Source organism: Peromyscus maniculatus, chromosome 8 (assembly GCF_049852395.1).
Source record: "Peromyscus maniculatus bairdii isolate BWxNUB_F1_BW_parent chromosome 8, HU_Pman_BW_mat_3.1, whole genome shotgun sequence".
In the NCBI taxonomy this organism is placed as follows: Eukaryota; Metazoa; Chordata; class Mammalia; order Rodentia; family Cricetidae; genus Peromyscus; species Peromyscus maniculatus.
In genome coordinates, this window is record NC_134859.1 from 87,559,361 (window position 1) to 87,575,744 (window position 16,384).

The 16,384-nt window shown below is 51.0% G+C and overlaps 1 protein-coding gene across 2 annotated transcripts in view; it reads left to right on the forward strand.

Annotated features, from left to right (window-relative positions):
- Window positions 1–16,134, forward strand: part of Odad4 (outer dynein arm docking complex subunit 4) — a 28,570-nt gene extending 12,436 nt beyond the window's left edge. For both annotated transcript variants that reach the window (XM_006992887.4, XM_015986449.3), the window contains 5 exons: window positions 870–956; window positions 5,010–5,206; window positions 8,329–8,429; window positions 12,640–12,724; window positions 15,578–16,134. In XM_006992887.4, the coding sequence (XP_006992949.1) occupies window positions 870–956; window positions 5,010–5,206; window positions 8,329–8,429; window positions 12,640–12,724; window positions 15,578–15,966 (859 nt within the window). In that variant the 3' untranslated portion in view covers window positions 15,967–16,134. The remainder of the gene's footprint in view (window positions 1–869; window positions 957–5,009; window positions 5,207–8,328; window positions 8,430–12,639; window positions 12,725–15,577) is intronic.
- Window positions 16,135–16,384: the final 250 nt, after the last annotated feature.

Consider the following 16,384-nt stretch of genomic DNA (forward strand, 5'->3'; position numbering starts at 1 on the left):
GGGGATCAAACGCCAGACCTTGTGTATGTCCCCAGCCCTTGCTATTAGTTTTTATTACTTAAAATTTTTTTTTTTCTGAGACAGGGTTTCTCTATGTAGTTTTGGTGCCTGTCCTACCTCTCACTCTGTAGACCAGGCTGGTCTTGAACTCAGAAATCTGCCTGGCTCTGCCTCCCAAGTGCTGGGATTAAAGGCATGCACAACCGCCAGCCAGCTCCTCTTTTTTTTTTTTTTTTTGAAACAGGGTCTCACTATGTAGCCCTGGCTTACCTAGACTCACTGTATAGACCAATCTGGTTTCACACTTAGAGCTCCACCTGCCTCTGCCTCTGTAGTTCTGGAATTAAAGACATAAAGCTATGTACCACCACTCTTGGCAGCTCTCATTAATATCAAGAATAAATTAAGAAAGCACAATGAGTTTACCTGTCACACCACAGCAGAGTACCCACTCTTTTAACTTTTTGGTGACACTGGAGATCTGACCTGGGGCCCTGTGTATTCTAGGCAGGCTCTAGCACTGAGCCATACTCCCCAGCCCCTAGGGGGCCCACGCTGGAAGGGGAAACCTATCTTAGACTGTGAGAGCAGCTAGTGAAAAGTGTTCTTGTTACATTATGGTGAGGTAAATTCTAGAAGGGAAAATTATTGGACCAAAGGGACATCTTTGTAGGCTGTCAACTCTGGAAAGATCCTTATGATGTCCATCTCAGGCTACGGGCACAGACGGGCCTGTGTGCCACAGCCTTGCCAGTCTGGAGATCTTCTGCCTGGAGCCCTGAGTCCCTGAAGCCAGGATCCCGGTGTCTGCCCTTTTCACCGTAATACCCGATTTCTACTTACTGGCTGTTTCTGCTGCTTCTCCCCAGTGATCTTCCAGATGCAAAATCGAGAGCCCTTGACAATATTGGCAGAGTTTTTGCCAGAGTTGGGAAATTCCAGCAAGCCATTGACACGTGAGTAGCATAGACTGTTCCTTCCCTACCCGGGGCTGGGACTTCCCTCCCTCACACTGGGATTCCAGTTTGGGATCATAAAGCCAGGCAAAGAGTCATTGGTAGCCTGGGAGTTGATGCCAATAATCTTAGTTCCTTAGGAGCCTGGGGTAGGAGTATTGCCAGGAGTTCTGGGTCAGATAGAGCTACAGAGCAAAATCCTATCTCAAGGCGGGGTGGTGGTGGCGCACCCCTTTAATCCCAGCACTTGGGAGGCAGAGGCAGGTGGCTCTCTGTGAGTTTGAGGCCAGCCTGGTCTACAGAGTGAGTTCCAGGACAGCTAGAGCTGTTACACAGAGAAACCCTGTCTCAGAAAAAAAAAAATCCTATCTCAAAAAGAAGAAAGAAGAAAGAACGAGGAAGAGGAAGAAGAGGAAGAGGAGGAAGGGGAAGAAGGAGGAGGAGGAGAAGAAGAGGAAGAAGAGGTGATGACGACCGACAACAGGAAGGAGGAAGGAAGGAGGACCAGACTCCTGGCTCTGCTGGGTGACAGTTGATGTCCTAGCCTTTGATCCTTTCAGTGCTGGGAATCAAACCCATGGCATATGGAATACCAGTACTCATCCAGCATGTTTCCTCATCAACCTTAACAAGTTCTTTTTTCCCCACCCCTGAGCCACCCCCTGAACTGACCGGCCACTTGAAAACATTTCTTCCTTTAAACTGTCTTAGGTCTATAGGTGTTTTGTTTGTCTGTCTGTCTGCACATGCACGTGGTGCCCTGGAAGGCCAAAGGAGGTCATAAGATCACCTGGGACTGGGGACAAATGTGAGCCACCATGTGGGTGCTGGGAATTGAATCTGGGTCCTCTGGAAGAGCAGACAGTGTTCTTAACCACTGAGACGTCTCTCCAGCTCTTACTAACCACTTTTAAACTCTGGATCTTCTCATTTTTTTTCTTTTTATTAATTGATTTTTTTTTCATTTATTTTACATCCCTACCTCCAGTTTCTCCTCCATCCTCTCTTCCTGGGTTGTCCTAAACCCTCCCCCAAGCCCCACCCCGCGAATCTTCTCATTTAAATGAGTCAGTGGAAGAGAACCAGAATTTTCTCAGCATTTTCAAGCTATCAGAAGCGCCCTGAGTTCTTCTCAAGCATGAGAATTACTCGGCCTCGGGAGGATGAGATAAGATAGGTCAGAGGGTAAAAGGTGCCCGCCACTGCGCTTAACAACTCCAGTTTGATCCCTGGCATCCACTCGGTGGGAGGGAAGAATCAGCTTTTGTCCTCTTAGCTCCACATCAAGCCATGGCCTCTGTGTGTGCATACACACACACACACACACACACACACACACACACACACACACACACAGTAGCAATGTGAAAAATAAATAAAATTAAAGCTAAGAAAATAATTCCTTGGTCTTGCCCCTGAAAATTCTAATTCTTTTGTCTGTTTGTTTTGTTTTGATTTTTGAGATAGGATTTCTCTGTGTAGCCTTGGCTATCCTGGTACTTGCTCTGTAGACCAGACTGGCCTCAAACTCACAGAGATCCACCTGCCTCTGCTTCCTGAGTGCTGGGATTAAAGATGTGCGACATTATTACCCAACTGGAAATCCTAATTCTAAGGTGAAGGTCAGGACTCAAGAACTCACTTTTTTTTTTTCCCCGAGACAGGGTTTCTCTGTGTAGCTTTGCGCCTTTTCTGGAACTCACTCTGTAGACCAGGCTGGCTTCGAACTCAGAGATCTGCCTGACTCTGCCTCCCAAGTGCTGGGATTAAAGGCATGTGCCACCACCGCCTGGCTAAGAACTCACTTTTTAAAAATACTTATTTAGTATTAGTGTGTGTGTGTGTGTGTGTGTGTGTGTGTGTGTGTGTATCTGTGTCTGTGTCTGTGTTATGCATCACGTGGGGCTGGGGAGAAGGCATGTGTGTCCCACTAAGTACATGCGGTGGCCAGAGGACAACTTTGTGGAGTCAGATCTCTCCTTCCACATGTACACTGGTTCTAGGATCAGACTCAGGTCACCAGGCTTGTGTGTGGCAAGCTCTTTTCCCATGGAGCTGAGTCAGCAGCTGGGAACTCATTTCTAGGTGACTCTTAAGTTTAGAGCTGCAGACCAAGTAACCTTGGACACTTCCTTAGAGGCTCTTCCATGACTCTCTGTGACTGCGTCAGGTCTCTGGGAACAGTATTGCAACTCTCCAGATGGCCTAGTTGAGGTCTAACCTGGGGTTGGTTATCTGCTCAGTGGGGTGGGTGTACATAGCCCTAGGGAGCCGCAGATGTGGCCCAGATGCAGAGCCAGCTCGCTGGGCGCAGCCACTCTTTCTGGAGAGACTCTGTCCTTCAGACCTTTAACACTTGGTCACCAAACATCCTTCCACATCACTTGACTTGGTCTCTTGGTGCCTTTGGAGTCTGTGTGCTGAAAGAGGAGTATGAGTGCCCACCTACCTTCAGTGGTTTTTTTTTTTTTCGAGACAGGGTTTCTCCGTGTAGCTTTGTGCCTTTCCTGGATCTCACTCTGTAGCCCAGGCTGGCCTCGAACTCACAGAGATCCACCTGGCTCTGCCTCCCGAGTGCTGGGATTAAAGGTGTGCGCCACCACCTACCTTCAGTGTTTTCTTTAATAATGCGTTTCATAATAAATACACGCTTACTGTTAAAATCCTAATTCGGGAAATAAAGGTAGAGGGAAAAAATTAGAACCACCATCCAAAGATAAATATCTGTTTTATTTATTTACTGTGATAAAAAGTCTCACGTAGGCCGGGCTGGCCTCGAAGTCTCTTTGTAGTGAAGGACGACCTTGAACTTTGGATTCTCTTGCTTCTGCTGTCAGACTGTGCCGCCGCCACTCTGCTTTCTGTGGTGGTGAGGCCGTACGCGGGTTTTCATGCGTGCTAGACAAGCATTCTACCAACTGGGTCCCAGCCCCAGCACTGCGGCTTTGGAGACAGGCTCTCACTACGCAACCCACGCTGGCCGTGAACTCGCCTTGAGGCTGAGGTGGCCTCAAGTACTGGGGTTATAGGGGTGAGCTACCACCTGACCAATACTTCTTTTCCTTCCAAGCTTTCTTTTCTGTGTTGCTTTTTCTCTCGTAGAATTTTAGTTAGCTTTTTTTCTCTCCAGTACTGGAGCTTGAACTTAGGTCCTTCTGCATGCTAGGCAAGTGCTATGCCGCTCACTCAGATCCCCAGCCTTCTTTTTCCTTTTGATTTTGAAATACGGCTTCTCTCAGTGGTTCAGTCTGCCCTGGGATTCACATTCTCTTACCTTCTCCTCCTCAGTACTTGGATTACAGGTCTGGACCACTGTGCCTAACCTAGTAATTCTGAAACATTATTTTTGTGTTATTTCAGTTGCTTTAATTGTTTTGTTTTAATATGTATTATGTATACAGTGTTCTGCCTGCATGTATGCCTGCCCACCAGAAGAGGGCACCAGATCTCATTATAGATGGTTGTGAGTCACCGTGTGGGTGCTGGGAATTGAACTCAGGCCCCCTTAGCCTTCTCTCCAGCCCTGGTTGTTCTCTCTCTCTCTCTCTCTCTCTCTCTCTCTCTCTCTCTCTCTCTCTCTCTCTCTCTTTTGGTTTTTCCAGACAGGGTTTCTCTGTAACTTTGGAGCCTGTCCTGGACTAGCTCTGTAGACCAGGCTGGCCTCGAACTCACAGAGATCTGCCTGCCTCTGTCTCCCGAGTGCTGGGATTACAGGCATGCACCACCACGGCCCGGTCTGGTTGTTTTCTTACTGTTTATTTTTTGTGGCTCTGGAATTAGTCTAGGGTCTCATGTGTACTAGGCAATTGCTCTACCGCTAAGCCACATGCCCAGCCCTCGGGTACTCTTTTCAAACATTATTTTTCAGTGGGCCAAGTTTGATCCCACACATGTTACCAAAATAGCTTTGGCAGTTTGGAAATAGGTTGGTACTCACTAATTCCACTCTGGACCAGAAAGAATGAGTTTTGTTCTGCGCCCGCAGGAAGCCCGGACTTGCGGTGGCCGAGCGCAGAGTTGGGAGGGAACTAACCCCGCTTCTTCTCTCCCCAGGTGGGAGGAGAAGATCCCTCTGGCCAAAACCACGCTAGAGAAGACCTGGCTGTTCCACGAGATTGGACGCTGCTACTTGGAGCTGGACCAGGCGTGGCAGGCCCAGAGCTATGGTGAAAAGTCTCAGCAGTACGCTGAGGAAGAAGGGGACCTCGAGTGGCAGCTGAACGCTAGTGTCCTGGTGGCCCAGGCCCAAGGTATGGGCTCAGAGACTCCCATCCTCCATTTCTCCCAGTGTCACGCCTAGCTACTGCCTGTGCAGGAGAGTCCTGAGGGCCGAGCCTGCCGTCTGTGTTTCCATTCATTTTGAGAAGGAGGCCAAGCCACTCCATCTTTTGTTTGTTTGCTTCTCTATTTGCTTGTTTTAATGAATTAATTAATTTAATTCCCAAGGCAGGGTTTCTCTATGTGGCCCTGTTTGTCCTGGAACTCACTCTGTAGACCAGGCTGGCCTCAAACTCACAGAGATCCGCCTGCCTCTGCCTCCCAAGTGCTGGGATTAAAGGAGTGCACCACCACTTCCCGGCTTTGTTTTAATTTTTTTTTTAAGATTTATTTATTATTTTTAAGAGTTACTTATTACATATACAGTCTGCATATATTCCTGAACAACAGAAGAGGGCACCAGATCTCATTATAGATGGTTGTGAGCCACCATGTGGTTGCTGGGAATTGAACTCAGGACCTCTGGATGAGCTGTCAGTGCTCTTAACCTCTGAGCCATCTCTCCAGCCCTGTTTTTAATTTTTAAATAATATTTTTATTAGTTCTTTCAAGATTTCGCACATGTATTTTTACCTGCCCTCCTGCAATTCCTCGCTGATCCAACACCACTTCCCTCCCCATCCAGCTGTGTTGTCTTTTTGTTCTTAACCCACCGACTCCAGTCTGTGCTGCCCAGCTACCCTCCCGAGTGTGACCTGCCCTAGAGTGTGACCCACCCACCGGGGGGGTCACACCTTTAAAGAGAACTGACTTTCCATTTCCCAACAGCTATCACATGCCAGTAGCTCCCCAGCTAGGGATGGGGACTTCATGCCACCTCTCTCCCTCCACGCTGGGGTTTTGTGTGGCTTGCGCATGCTGTCTTAGCTGCTGTGACTTTATCTGTACAACTGCGCTTGATCTGATCACCTGCGCTTGCTTACCAGTCACCTGGTAAGGCTGCGAGGAGTGAAATCAGGTCAGGTTGGCGGGACCACTGCACAACTGAGGCTGTGACCATTTTATTGAGAGCAATCAAGACTTTTTATACCTTTATCAGAAACAGAATATAATGCCAATTGCCAGGGTCCATACAGCTGTCATTGCCAAGAAGCGGTGAAGTTTGCAAGCTGTACAGGGTGTACAAGATGAATGTCGAAGACAGATTGTCCTGTCAAGACTTCACGCCTCCCTGACTACTAAGGGAACACACAGAGAAACACAAAGCGGCCTGAACGCTTCCCTGCCTGGGGGAGTGCATTGGTCTCTCAGGAACTGGAAGGCACATTGCCCCAGGAGCCATGGACTCTACCCTGAAAAAAAATCTATGACGTATGCCTCTCAAGGCAGCTAGGCCAAGCCAACTCCATGGTTCCCTGCATGCAACTACCCTGTTGTATCTAGAAAACACTGTTTTCTTGACGTCACCCATCTGGCTCCCACAGTCTTTCTTCTCCCTCTTCTGTGAATGTCCTTGAGACGTGGGATGATAGAGATGTCTCCCATTTAGGCTGAGCACAAGTTATCTGTAACCTATTATTCTGAGCACAGGTCATCTGTAACCTGTTGTTCTGAGCACAAGTCCTATGCAGTCTGTTACCCTCTTCACGTTGACCAGTTGTGGGTCTCTGTGTTAACTGCCCTTTGCTGCAGGAAGAATTCTCTGATGAGAATTGAGAGACATGCTGGGTCATTAGGAGTCAGTTGAAAGCTGCGCCCATTTAGGTGCCCTCCTAGGGCGCTGTGGTCTATCTGGATACAGGTTCTTGGTCCCATTAACAATGCCAGGTGTTTGATTCCATCTTGTAGACTGGGCCTTAAATGCCCACCCCCTCAAAGAAGTGGTTGGTTACTCCCGTAACCGCCCGGCCACTACTGCAGCAGCGGGCATGTCCTGCCAGGTCAGTCAGGATTGTCGCTTTTGGGGTTCACAGCTGGGTGAGAGTGACGATTACTTTCTTCCCCTGGTAGCGTGCGTCTCTGCTGAGCCATCTCTCCAGGACCCCCAAATGGAGCTCTTTTTAAGGGCACAGATCTTTCCCTCTGTCATTCAGTGAGTCAGTCCAGTCTCAGGTCCAGCGCCAGCCGGCTGGGCGAGCTCTGAAGAGGCACTGTTCCCCGTTCTATCAGAGGAGGGAAACTGAGGCTCCAGCAGCTGTCCGCAGCACACACCCACCTCTCCACGTCACCCTTCTTTCCAGTGGTCTATTATTATTATTATTATTATTATTATTATTATTATTATTTTGTTGTTGTTGTTGTTGTTGTTGTGTGCACGTGCACCTATGCACAAATAGGCAGAGGCCGGAGGAAGATATATGTTGTCCTCCTCTCAGTGTACTCAACCCGAATTTCTCCGTTTAGGCTAGGTTGCCTGGTGAATGAGCTCCTGGGATCTACCTGTATCTGCCTCCCATGCTGAGGCTACCGGCATGGGTAGCACCTTTTCCATGGGTACTGAGGATTCGAACTCAGGTCCTCATGCTTACATAGCAAGTGCTTTCCCCCGGAGCCGTCTCTCCATCTCCCCATCTTGTTTTGTTTGTATTTAAAAAAAAAAACAAACAAAACAAAAAATCACAAGACAGGGTCTTTTGTGTCCCAGGCTGGTCTTGAACTTGACATAGCCAATAAGGACCTTACGCTTCCTCTGCCTCAACCTCCCCAAGTGCAGTGCTAGGAGTCAAACCCGGGGCTTCCTTCATGATAGGTAGGTACTCTACCAACTGAGCCATGTCCCCAGCCCTGTGTAGTGTTTTCAGAAAACTGAAAAACTATCTAAAAAGTATGGATTGCCTCTTCGGGAACCATCTCCAGATGCGGTTATATTCCCCACCCTGGAGATAGATGTTGTGTGCACCGATCTCTCCCCTCACTGACTCTTTTCGGGGCCCGGGATCTACAGTGTTGGCCTGTGTGTCCCCAGTCCTTAGTGCCACGCAGACCAGGAGTATGCTTCAGAGATGGGACAGAGCAGCTCAGTGGTCACCTAGGGCTGATTCCAGCTCACACACAAACTTGTCATGGGTCCCTGGAGTGGTCGGGCAGACCAGGGGCTCTGTCAAGCTCCGTGGACTGTCTCAGTTTGTTCTCTGCCTTCTCCCCTGCTTTCCAGTCAAGCTGAGAGACTTCGAGTCAGCTGTGAACAACTTTGAGAAGGCCCTGGAGAGAGCCAAGCTGGTCCACAACAACGAGGCGCAGCAGGCCATCATCAGTGTGAGCCTTTGTCGCCCGCTGGGCTGGGGGGACGTGGAGTGGGAGTGGGTGGTTGGGCCCTCGGCTCCCCTCAGCCTTCCCAGCTGCTTATTACCCACCCGTCACAGGACACGTGCTGACAGGGCACTGGTTTTGACCTTGGCCTCTGCTGTCCATCTGTATAGCAGCCCATCCGAGGGGGTGTATTTGAAACAAAGAGACAAAACTTTTACCAAATGTATTCACCTCTTCCATGTACTATGCACCCTGATACTTAACTATTTGCTTATGAGTTATTAATTAATTAATATGAGGTCTCTTTACATCGCCCAGGCTGACCTCAACCTCCTAGACTCAAATGGTCCTCCTGCCTCAGGCTCCAGAGTAGCTGGGACTGTAAGACTATAAGCGTATGCCTTTGCACTTTGCACGTGGCTTTCCATTTCCTTTTGTGTAATGCTGATTGACATTTCCTCCTCCTTCTTTTGCTGTTTTCCGTGTATGTGTATGTGTGTATTGTGGGAGGCCAGTTCCCCACCTTTTAAAGGGGTCCTATGAGGAGGAGAGGGGGATAAGAAACTTTTAGATAGAAAGATAGCAGAGGTGAGACAGACAGACAGAAACACAGGATAGCTTTGGGAGGACCTGGGTCAAAACCCAGCGGCCCCTTCTGCCTCTTCAAAGGGGCTTTTTATAACAATGCCAAGGGGCAGGGCAAAAGACCTCTCCCTTGCTAGATCAAAGCACACCGCACAGCCAAGTGCAGACCCTTCCAAGCACCTGGTAACCTCGCCCATGTTCAAATCATCCCCTTATGCAGCCCTGCTGGGTAAAGCAAGCTCAGATTCTCGGACCCTGAGTAAGTTCTTACTAGGAAACCTTTGTGGGTCTCTACAATATATGTGTGTGCATGCATGTGTGTGCATGTATGCCTCTGTGCACACGTGTGCATGTGGAGGCCCAAGGTTGACACTGGGAATCATCCTTGATGGCTCTTCCCCTTAATCATCGAGGCAGGGTCTCTCCAAAAACCCAGAGCCCGCTGTCATGACTAGTCTGACTAGCTGGGGGTCTCACTTGCTAGGATCCCCTGTCTTTGCCTGTTGAGACTGGAATTACAGGAGGGTGCAACACCCACCTGGAATCCTGGGTTCTGGAATCCAAACCACTTCCCAGGATTGTGCAGCAAGCGCACACATGTGTCCTCCGCACCGTGTCCCCAGCCCTGACTGAGACTTTCTAAACTGAATTCAGGACGTGCAGTTTGAAAACTGCTACCTCCTCCAGGGGCAGCCGGAAGCACTCTGATTCCCTTTCTCTTGCATCAACCCTGGTCTCTGGGAGAAGGCTCTGTGGGGCCATGAAGGCCCTTGGTAACCTCCCTGTGGGGCTCTCCAACCTTCCCATACTCCAGCCAAAGACAGCTTCTGCCTTTTCCTGAGCAGACTGTCCTGTGCTTTCATCTCTGTGTAGAATTTTCTAAGTTCTCCTGGGTTTGCCTCCTCCAGGAGGTTCTCAGTCAACCCTTAAGTTTTGGCTTGGAGCCCCACTTTAAAAGGCCCTCCTCAGGGCTGGAGAGATGGCTCAGAGGTTAAGAGCACTGGCTGCTCTTCCAAAGGTTCTGAGTTCAATTCCCAGCACCCACATGGAAGCCCTCTTCTGGCCTGCAGGCATACCTGGAGGCAGAATGACCTCACTGCGTGGTGGTGGCACACAGGTTTAATCCCAGCACTCAAAAGGCAGAAGCAGGAGGATCTCTTCGAGTTTGAGGCCAGCCTGGTCTACAGAGTGAGATCCAGGACAGCCAGGACTACACAAAAATGAAAATAAATAAAAAAGGACCTTCTCTGACCCCTCGGTTTGGGAATCACCTACCCCTGCTCAGGAGGCAGCTGCTAACCTACTTAGGTTAAAGTGAGTTAAAAGCAGTAAGATGTAGAGTTCAGTTTCTCAGTCATTAGCCATGTTTTCAGTGCACGTGAGCCCCATGCAGGTGATTGGACCACACTGTACAGATCTAGAATCTTCCCATCATTTCAGACATCCCTGTTGGGCAGTGCTAGCCTAGACTGGAAGTGCCAGGGGCAGAGTCCAGAAGTGGAATGAGGTAAAGCTAGGAGGTATTTCAAGCTCACCTAGCCCACCCCAGTCTCCCCTCTGAGATCTTGCTCCAGGTGAATGTAGGACTTCAGTCAAGTCAAATGCTGCCCACCTCAGGAATCCCCAGTCATCTGCCTCCTAATGGCCGCCAGATTCCTCCGGCACTTCCCATAGTGAAATCCTGAGGGCACACAGGTACAGGCCTATCCCAACTAATCATCTGCTAGAGTGGATCTCAACTGGGAGCTCCTCTCCTCTGAAGCAGGGCCCTGGCTGGGAGGCCAGAGCACACAATACCCAGCAGCATTGGTATGCAATTCAGAGGCCAGACTGGAGATGCTTGTAGCCTGAGCTTGAGGAAGGTACAGGGCTCCTTGACAGTGACCGCCTCGTGCTGAGCTTTGGAGGACAACCATGCAGGACTGGTCAGGAATAGCAGGGCATGGGCGGGAGCGGGGGGGGGGGGGGGGGCCTGCCCTGAAACGACCATACCAGAGAAGATACCAGAGAAGAGGCTTTTTGGAGGAAAGTTTGTGGTGGTAGTGAGGCCAATACTTGCCTCTTGCAGTGGGAAAATCCCTCCCAAGAGACCCCAGTGAGTGCCCCTGCTTCCATATTCCTCCTCGGGGCAGCTGAGGCCTGCCCCATTGGTGCCCAGTTCTTGTTGAGGGGCCGCCCTTGTGATACACACCTCTGCCCCTGCCTCTGTCCTGCAGGAGGGGAATGCCTGCCTTCCCTCCAGCCCTGCTATGTACCTCATGGTTTTCTGTCAGGGCCTCTCAGACCTGATCCTTTCCCATGTGTCCCCGCTACAGAAAGCACAAGTGTTTATGAGCACAGTTAGCGTGGACAGCCGAGTCCACATGTGGCTGGCTGTGGTCCTGGTCCATAAGAAGCTCGGTGTCTGTGGGGGAAACTGAGACAAAAGCATCAGCCTTGGTTTGTAACCAACATCGTAAGGGACCAGGGTGGTTCAGAGTGAGAGCCCTGGTCTCCTCAGAGTCAGGGCTGGAGGCTATCCCAGAGGCAGGGTTGAAGTTACCCCAAGGCTAGGCAGTGTTTCATTAATTGGTCTTGGGTGGCTCTTTGTGGGACCAGGTCTGAAGCCGCTCACTGTAGCCGGAAGGTTTCCCCAGTCCCGCCCAGCCCCGAGGTCCTGCTGCCGCATATGAAATAATCACTCAGAGGCTTAATATTATTTACAGACTGTATGGCGTATAGCAGGCCTCTTGCTAGCTAGCTCTTGTATCTTAAATTAACCCATTTCTGTTCATCTGTGTTTTGCCACGTGTTCTGTGGCTTACCAGTCTGCTGGCACATTGCTCCTTGGGTGGCAGGCTGGAGTCTCCTCTGCCTCTGCCTTTCTTCTTCCTGTCTCTCTCTTGGATTTCCTGCCTGGCTATAACCTGACTCACCATAGGCCAGAGCAGCTTCTTTATTAACCTTCATAGCAACACATATTCACAGTATACAGAAAGACATCCCACAGCGCCTCACTCTCCTGCATTGCCGTCTCCAGACACAAAAGCTCACAGGGGCCCTAAAACCACGCTGCAGAATAGCCATGCCCACAGGGCACACATCCTAAAGCTGCAGTGCAGTGCCCAGTGACAGCCTCCGAGACGACTATGACAAAGACAGAACCTCCCCAAGACCCCACAGAAAGCAGGGTCTGGGGGACGCTTGTCATCCCAGCTGAGGCAGAAGATCGTGAACTGCAGGATGACCATGATTTTGAGACCAGCTTGGACTACATAATGAGACCCTATTTCAAAACAAAGCAACCAGCCAGGTATGATGGTGCATGCTTGAAACCCCAGCACTTGGAAAGTAGAGACAGGAGGATCAGGAATTTTTTTGTTTGTTTGTTTTTGTTTTTGTTTTTGGAGACAGGGTTTCTCTATAGCTTTGGAGCCTGTCCTGGAACTCGCTCTGTAGACCAGGCTGGCCTCGAACTCACAGAGATCCACCTGTCTCTGTCTTCTGTGCTGCGATTAAAGGTGTGCGCCACCACTGCCCGGCTGAGGGTCAGGGATTTGAAGCCAGTCAGGGATAGAGATTGAGACCCTGTCTCAAAAAGGAAAAAAAAAACAAAAACAAAAAGATTCACCAGCTCCTCTGCCCTTCACAGGCCTTGGACGACGCCAATAAGGGCATCATCGAGGAACTTAAGAAAACTAACTACAGGGAGATACTGAGGGAAAAGGCAGAGAAACGTGAGTCACCCTGACCCCAGGCTCTCCTCTGCGCTTCTCTCGCGGTAGTCCTGCCAGTCACTCCCAAGGCCAGGCTGGCACTGCCCTCCCAGCATGCTCACTGAGGTGCCAGCAGCAGCTGCATCCTTTCCCAGGCCAGGCCAGGGTGAGGATTTAGTTCACCTTGGCCTGGCCTGGCCTCCAGTCCAGCTGCCCCGTGAATCCATTCAGCTCTGTCTTCAGGTTATTCATGGACTTGAATCAAGCACTCGCCACAGGCCAGGTCGGAGTTAGATTCTCTGAAGACTGGGCCTCTGCTCTGCAGGAACCCACAGGCCGGCAGGAAGGCAACAGAGCGGCCAGCACTGGCTTCTACCAGCCAGGGCCCAGCAGAGTGGGCGTGCACTGTGTGAACACACAGGCTCGGGGCGACCCTGGGGAGCCAGGGGGAGCCTCCAGGGGTAAAGGGTCTGCCTCTAGTTCCCAAAGAAGCCCAGCAGTTTCCCAGGCGAGAGGTCGAGGGGGGAGGAGGACCATTTCCAGCAGGACACAGCAAGAGCAGACACTGACCAGATGACAGGCCACATCCAGGGCCACTACTGCCAGTCAGGTACAGGGTGACATACCTGTCCTGCTCTTTCTGTGCCTTGTATGAAGTGGGAAGCTGTGTGAGGCTGGTGACTGCCAGGTCCCATGCTAGGGAGTGTGCCACCTAGCCACTCTCCCAGCTGGGCCGTCTGGTGTTGCGCATCTGGGACCTCGGCACCGCTTAGCGGCTTCACGCTAGACCTCCAGGGAGCAAAAGGGACTTTGACCCTTCAGGCTCTGCTTGTCCACAGAGGAGGCCTGAGGGAAAAAGAGTCAAATTACGGGCAAGCCCAGAAGAGCTGGTTTGAGAAGGGCGGCAGCTGGTCTCCACGGCTGCCCAGCTGCCGGACATTCTAGGGGTGTGGTAGGCACTATTGCCCCTTTCCGGGGACACTGTCAAGGTACTCAGTTTTACTAAGGAGGGCACTAAGGCAGGGGACTTAGAAATCCACAGTGGTTTTCAGTTTGGCCATCTAGCTTTAGATCCGGGGCCTCAAACGGGATTCCACACTGGTCTCCTCCCTCTGTAGGACCCTGACCTCAGCATGGTGCAGTGGGTGGGGTCACAGAGCTCAGTGTGGATTCCTAGCTAACGCCCTCCAAAGATTCAAGGTCAAGTCCTCTCTAGTCCTCCTGGCCACTAGCATGGCAGAGCAGCCAGATCATCGCCCCCTTTTGCATGTGTATGTGGATAACGTGTGTAGTGTGTATGTGTGTTGGTACACATGTGTACACATGTATGTGACCTCTGATCCAGGCCTGTCTGTCACATTTGCACTCCAGGGATCACCTGATTCAACCTCCTGAGAGCTGGGATTACAGGCGGGCCTCCATAACTGCTCGGCTTTTTTTTTTTTTTTTGTTTTTTTTTTAAAGGCAGCGTCTCTTGGATCCCAGGCTGGCCTCAGATTTACTCTGTAGCTGAGCATGGTCATCAGCTCCTGATCCTTTCGCCTCTACCTCCCGAATCCTGGGTTTTCAGGTGTGGGCCTCCACTCCCAGGGATCAGGAATCCGGCTTATCTACTGAAGGGTCTCACTAGCCCAACAGCTCTTTCTTTTCTTTTTCTTTCTCTCTCTCTTTTTTGTTTTTGTTTTGTTTTTCGAGGCAGGGTTTCTCTGTGTAACAGCCCTGGCTGTCCTGGAACTTGCTTTGTAGACCAGGCGGGCCTCGAACTCACAGAGATCTGCCTGCCTCTGCCTCCCAAGTGCTGGGATTAAAGGCGTGCGCCCGGCCAGCCCTTTCTTGTCAAGCGCCTACTATAAAGTAGCCGATTCCCCCAAAGAGAGGCCAAGTCTCTGGTTGTACATCACACGGAGCAGTGAAAAAGCCAGTGGACTGGAGTGTCAGGTGTGAAAAAAGATGACGGCGTGGGGTGGGGGTGGGGAGTGCAGCATTCCAAGCAGCCCCCCACTCCTCTGGGCCGGCCACATTGCTGGGCCAAGATTCCCTCTGCCTTCTCGTGGGGGCACTTCCTTCTCTGGACAGTAGATGGCAGTGTAAGACTTGTACAGGAACAGCTTCCAGGAAGAGCATGAAGGAGATCCAGGAGGTGATGGTGACTTTTCTGTGATTATCAGAGACAAGGAGCAAGAATCCCTTTGGTCATAAACAGCAGCTCTCCAGCAGCGCCTCTTGCTTACCACAGCCTGCTCACATGTCTACAAGAGAACTAACTCAATGCTGGCCGCTCTCCGGGGACAAATACAATGGTGGTGGGATGGGAACCCTGGAGAAAAGAACCCTGTCACTTCCCAACACCTAGGCCGTTTTTGTTAAGGGAGGAAGGATTGCCTTTTGCATCAGGCGTGTTTGGTGTTTGCCGGAGCAGTGTGGTATGCAGCAGCAGGGGTCTGTGGCGGGGACTGCTCGTGTGGCATGGACCAAGAAACAAGCACCGGTGCCCTTTCCTGCAGGGAAAAGCACCTGTGCTTTTGGGCCACACTGTCTTGGGTTCAAATTCTGGCTTCGCTCTGGCTTGGAGGGGATTGTGGTGTAATGTCAGTCCTGGGCTCCTGTGCGACCTCATGATAATCAAGTGGGAGGATACCCGCAGGATCCCACTGGATGCCAGAGCAGGGCTGACCTCAGGCCCTGAGGAGTGACCAGCTCCCAGCTCCATCCCTTTGGAAGCGTGTTCTGTCACACCCTGTGAGAGAGCCTGTGACAGCGGCCACTCTCAGGGCTTTGCTCACTCTGAGAGTCACAGTAGATTTCCACACACACACACACACACACACACACACACACACACACACACACACTCCGCCCCGTTCTGTCTTTCAGAGGAGGTCTCTGCCCTGATGGAGTTGTCAGGAACCTCATCAGAGAAGGAAGCAGCGAGACGAACTCGAGAAGACTCAGAGAAGAGTGGAAAGGATCCGACGGAGAGCGAGAGAGACACCACGGACGAGGAGGGGTCGAAGCAGAGAACGGAGGAACAAGACTCCGGAGGACTCACCAGAAAACTGCTGGGGGACAGTAGGGCGTCCAATGAGTTGAGCAGGAGGGAGTCCAAGGAAAGTTACAAAAGGCTCTCACAAGACTCCAACCACACAGTCTCAGACGATTTAAGCCTAAAGGATCTAAAACCAGAGAAGAAAACGGCAGAAGTCGCCAGAGGGGAGGTTGAAAGGTTGGAGAAAACAGAGGGAGAGGACAAAAACAAAGACTGAGATGCTTGGCAAACAGCAGAGGACTGGAGACTTGCTTCGTAGGCATTAGGTTCAGGAGGACAGCGTTCCCAGGCGAGATGTTTTTAACACAGGAAAAACTGGGAGGGCCGCTCCTACCAGTCACCCCATGTGCCCCGTTTTCTCATTAAATGCCTTAATTTTTACAGATCCTGAGTGAGTCATTGTTGCCTCGTCTGTCCCCCTCGTTCTCAGTAGGGAGCTAGTGGAAGAAATGAGAGGGGTGGGTGGAGGGGTGGGTGGAGAGGCGGGCGAGCCCCAAAGAGCCCAGAATGCTCGAAGAAGAGGTAAAGAAAGCCCTGAAAAGAGGTGTTTCTGCTTGCTTCTCGGCCATTGGCTCACTTCCCCCAGGACGTACTATGTGGAGGGTACTGGGATTGGGGTGGTGTGGGGGTACACA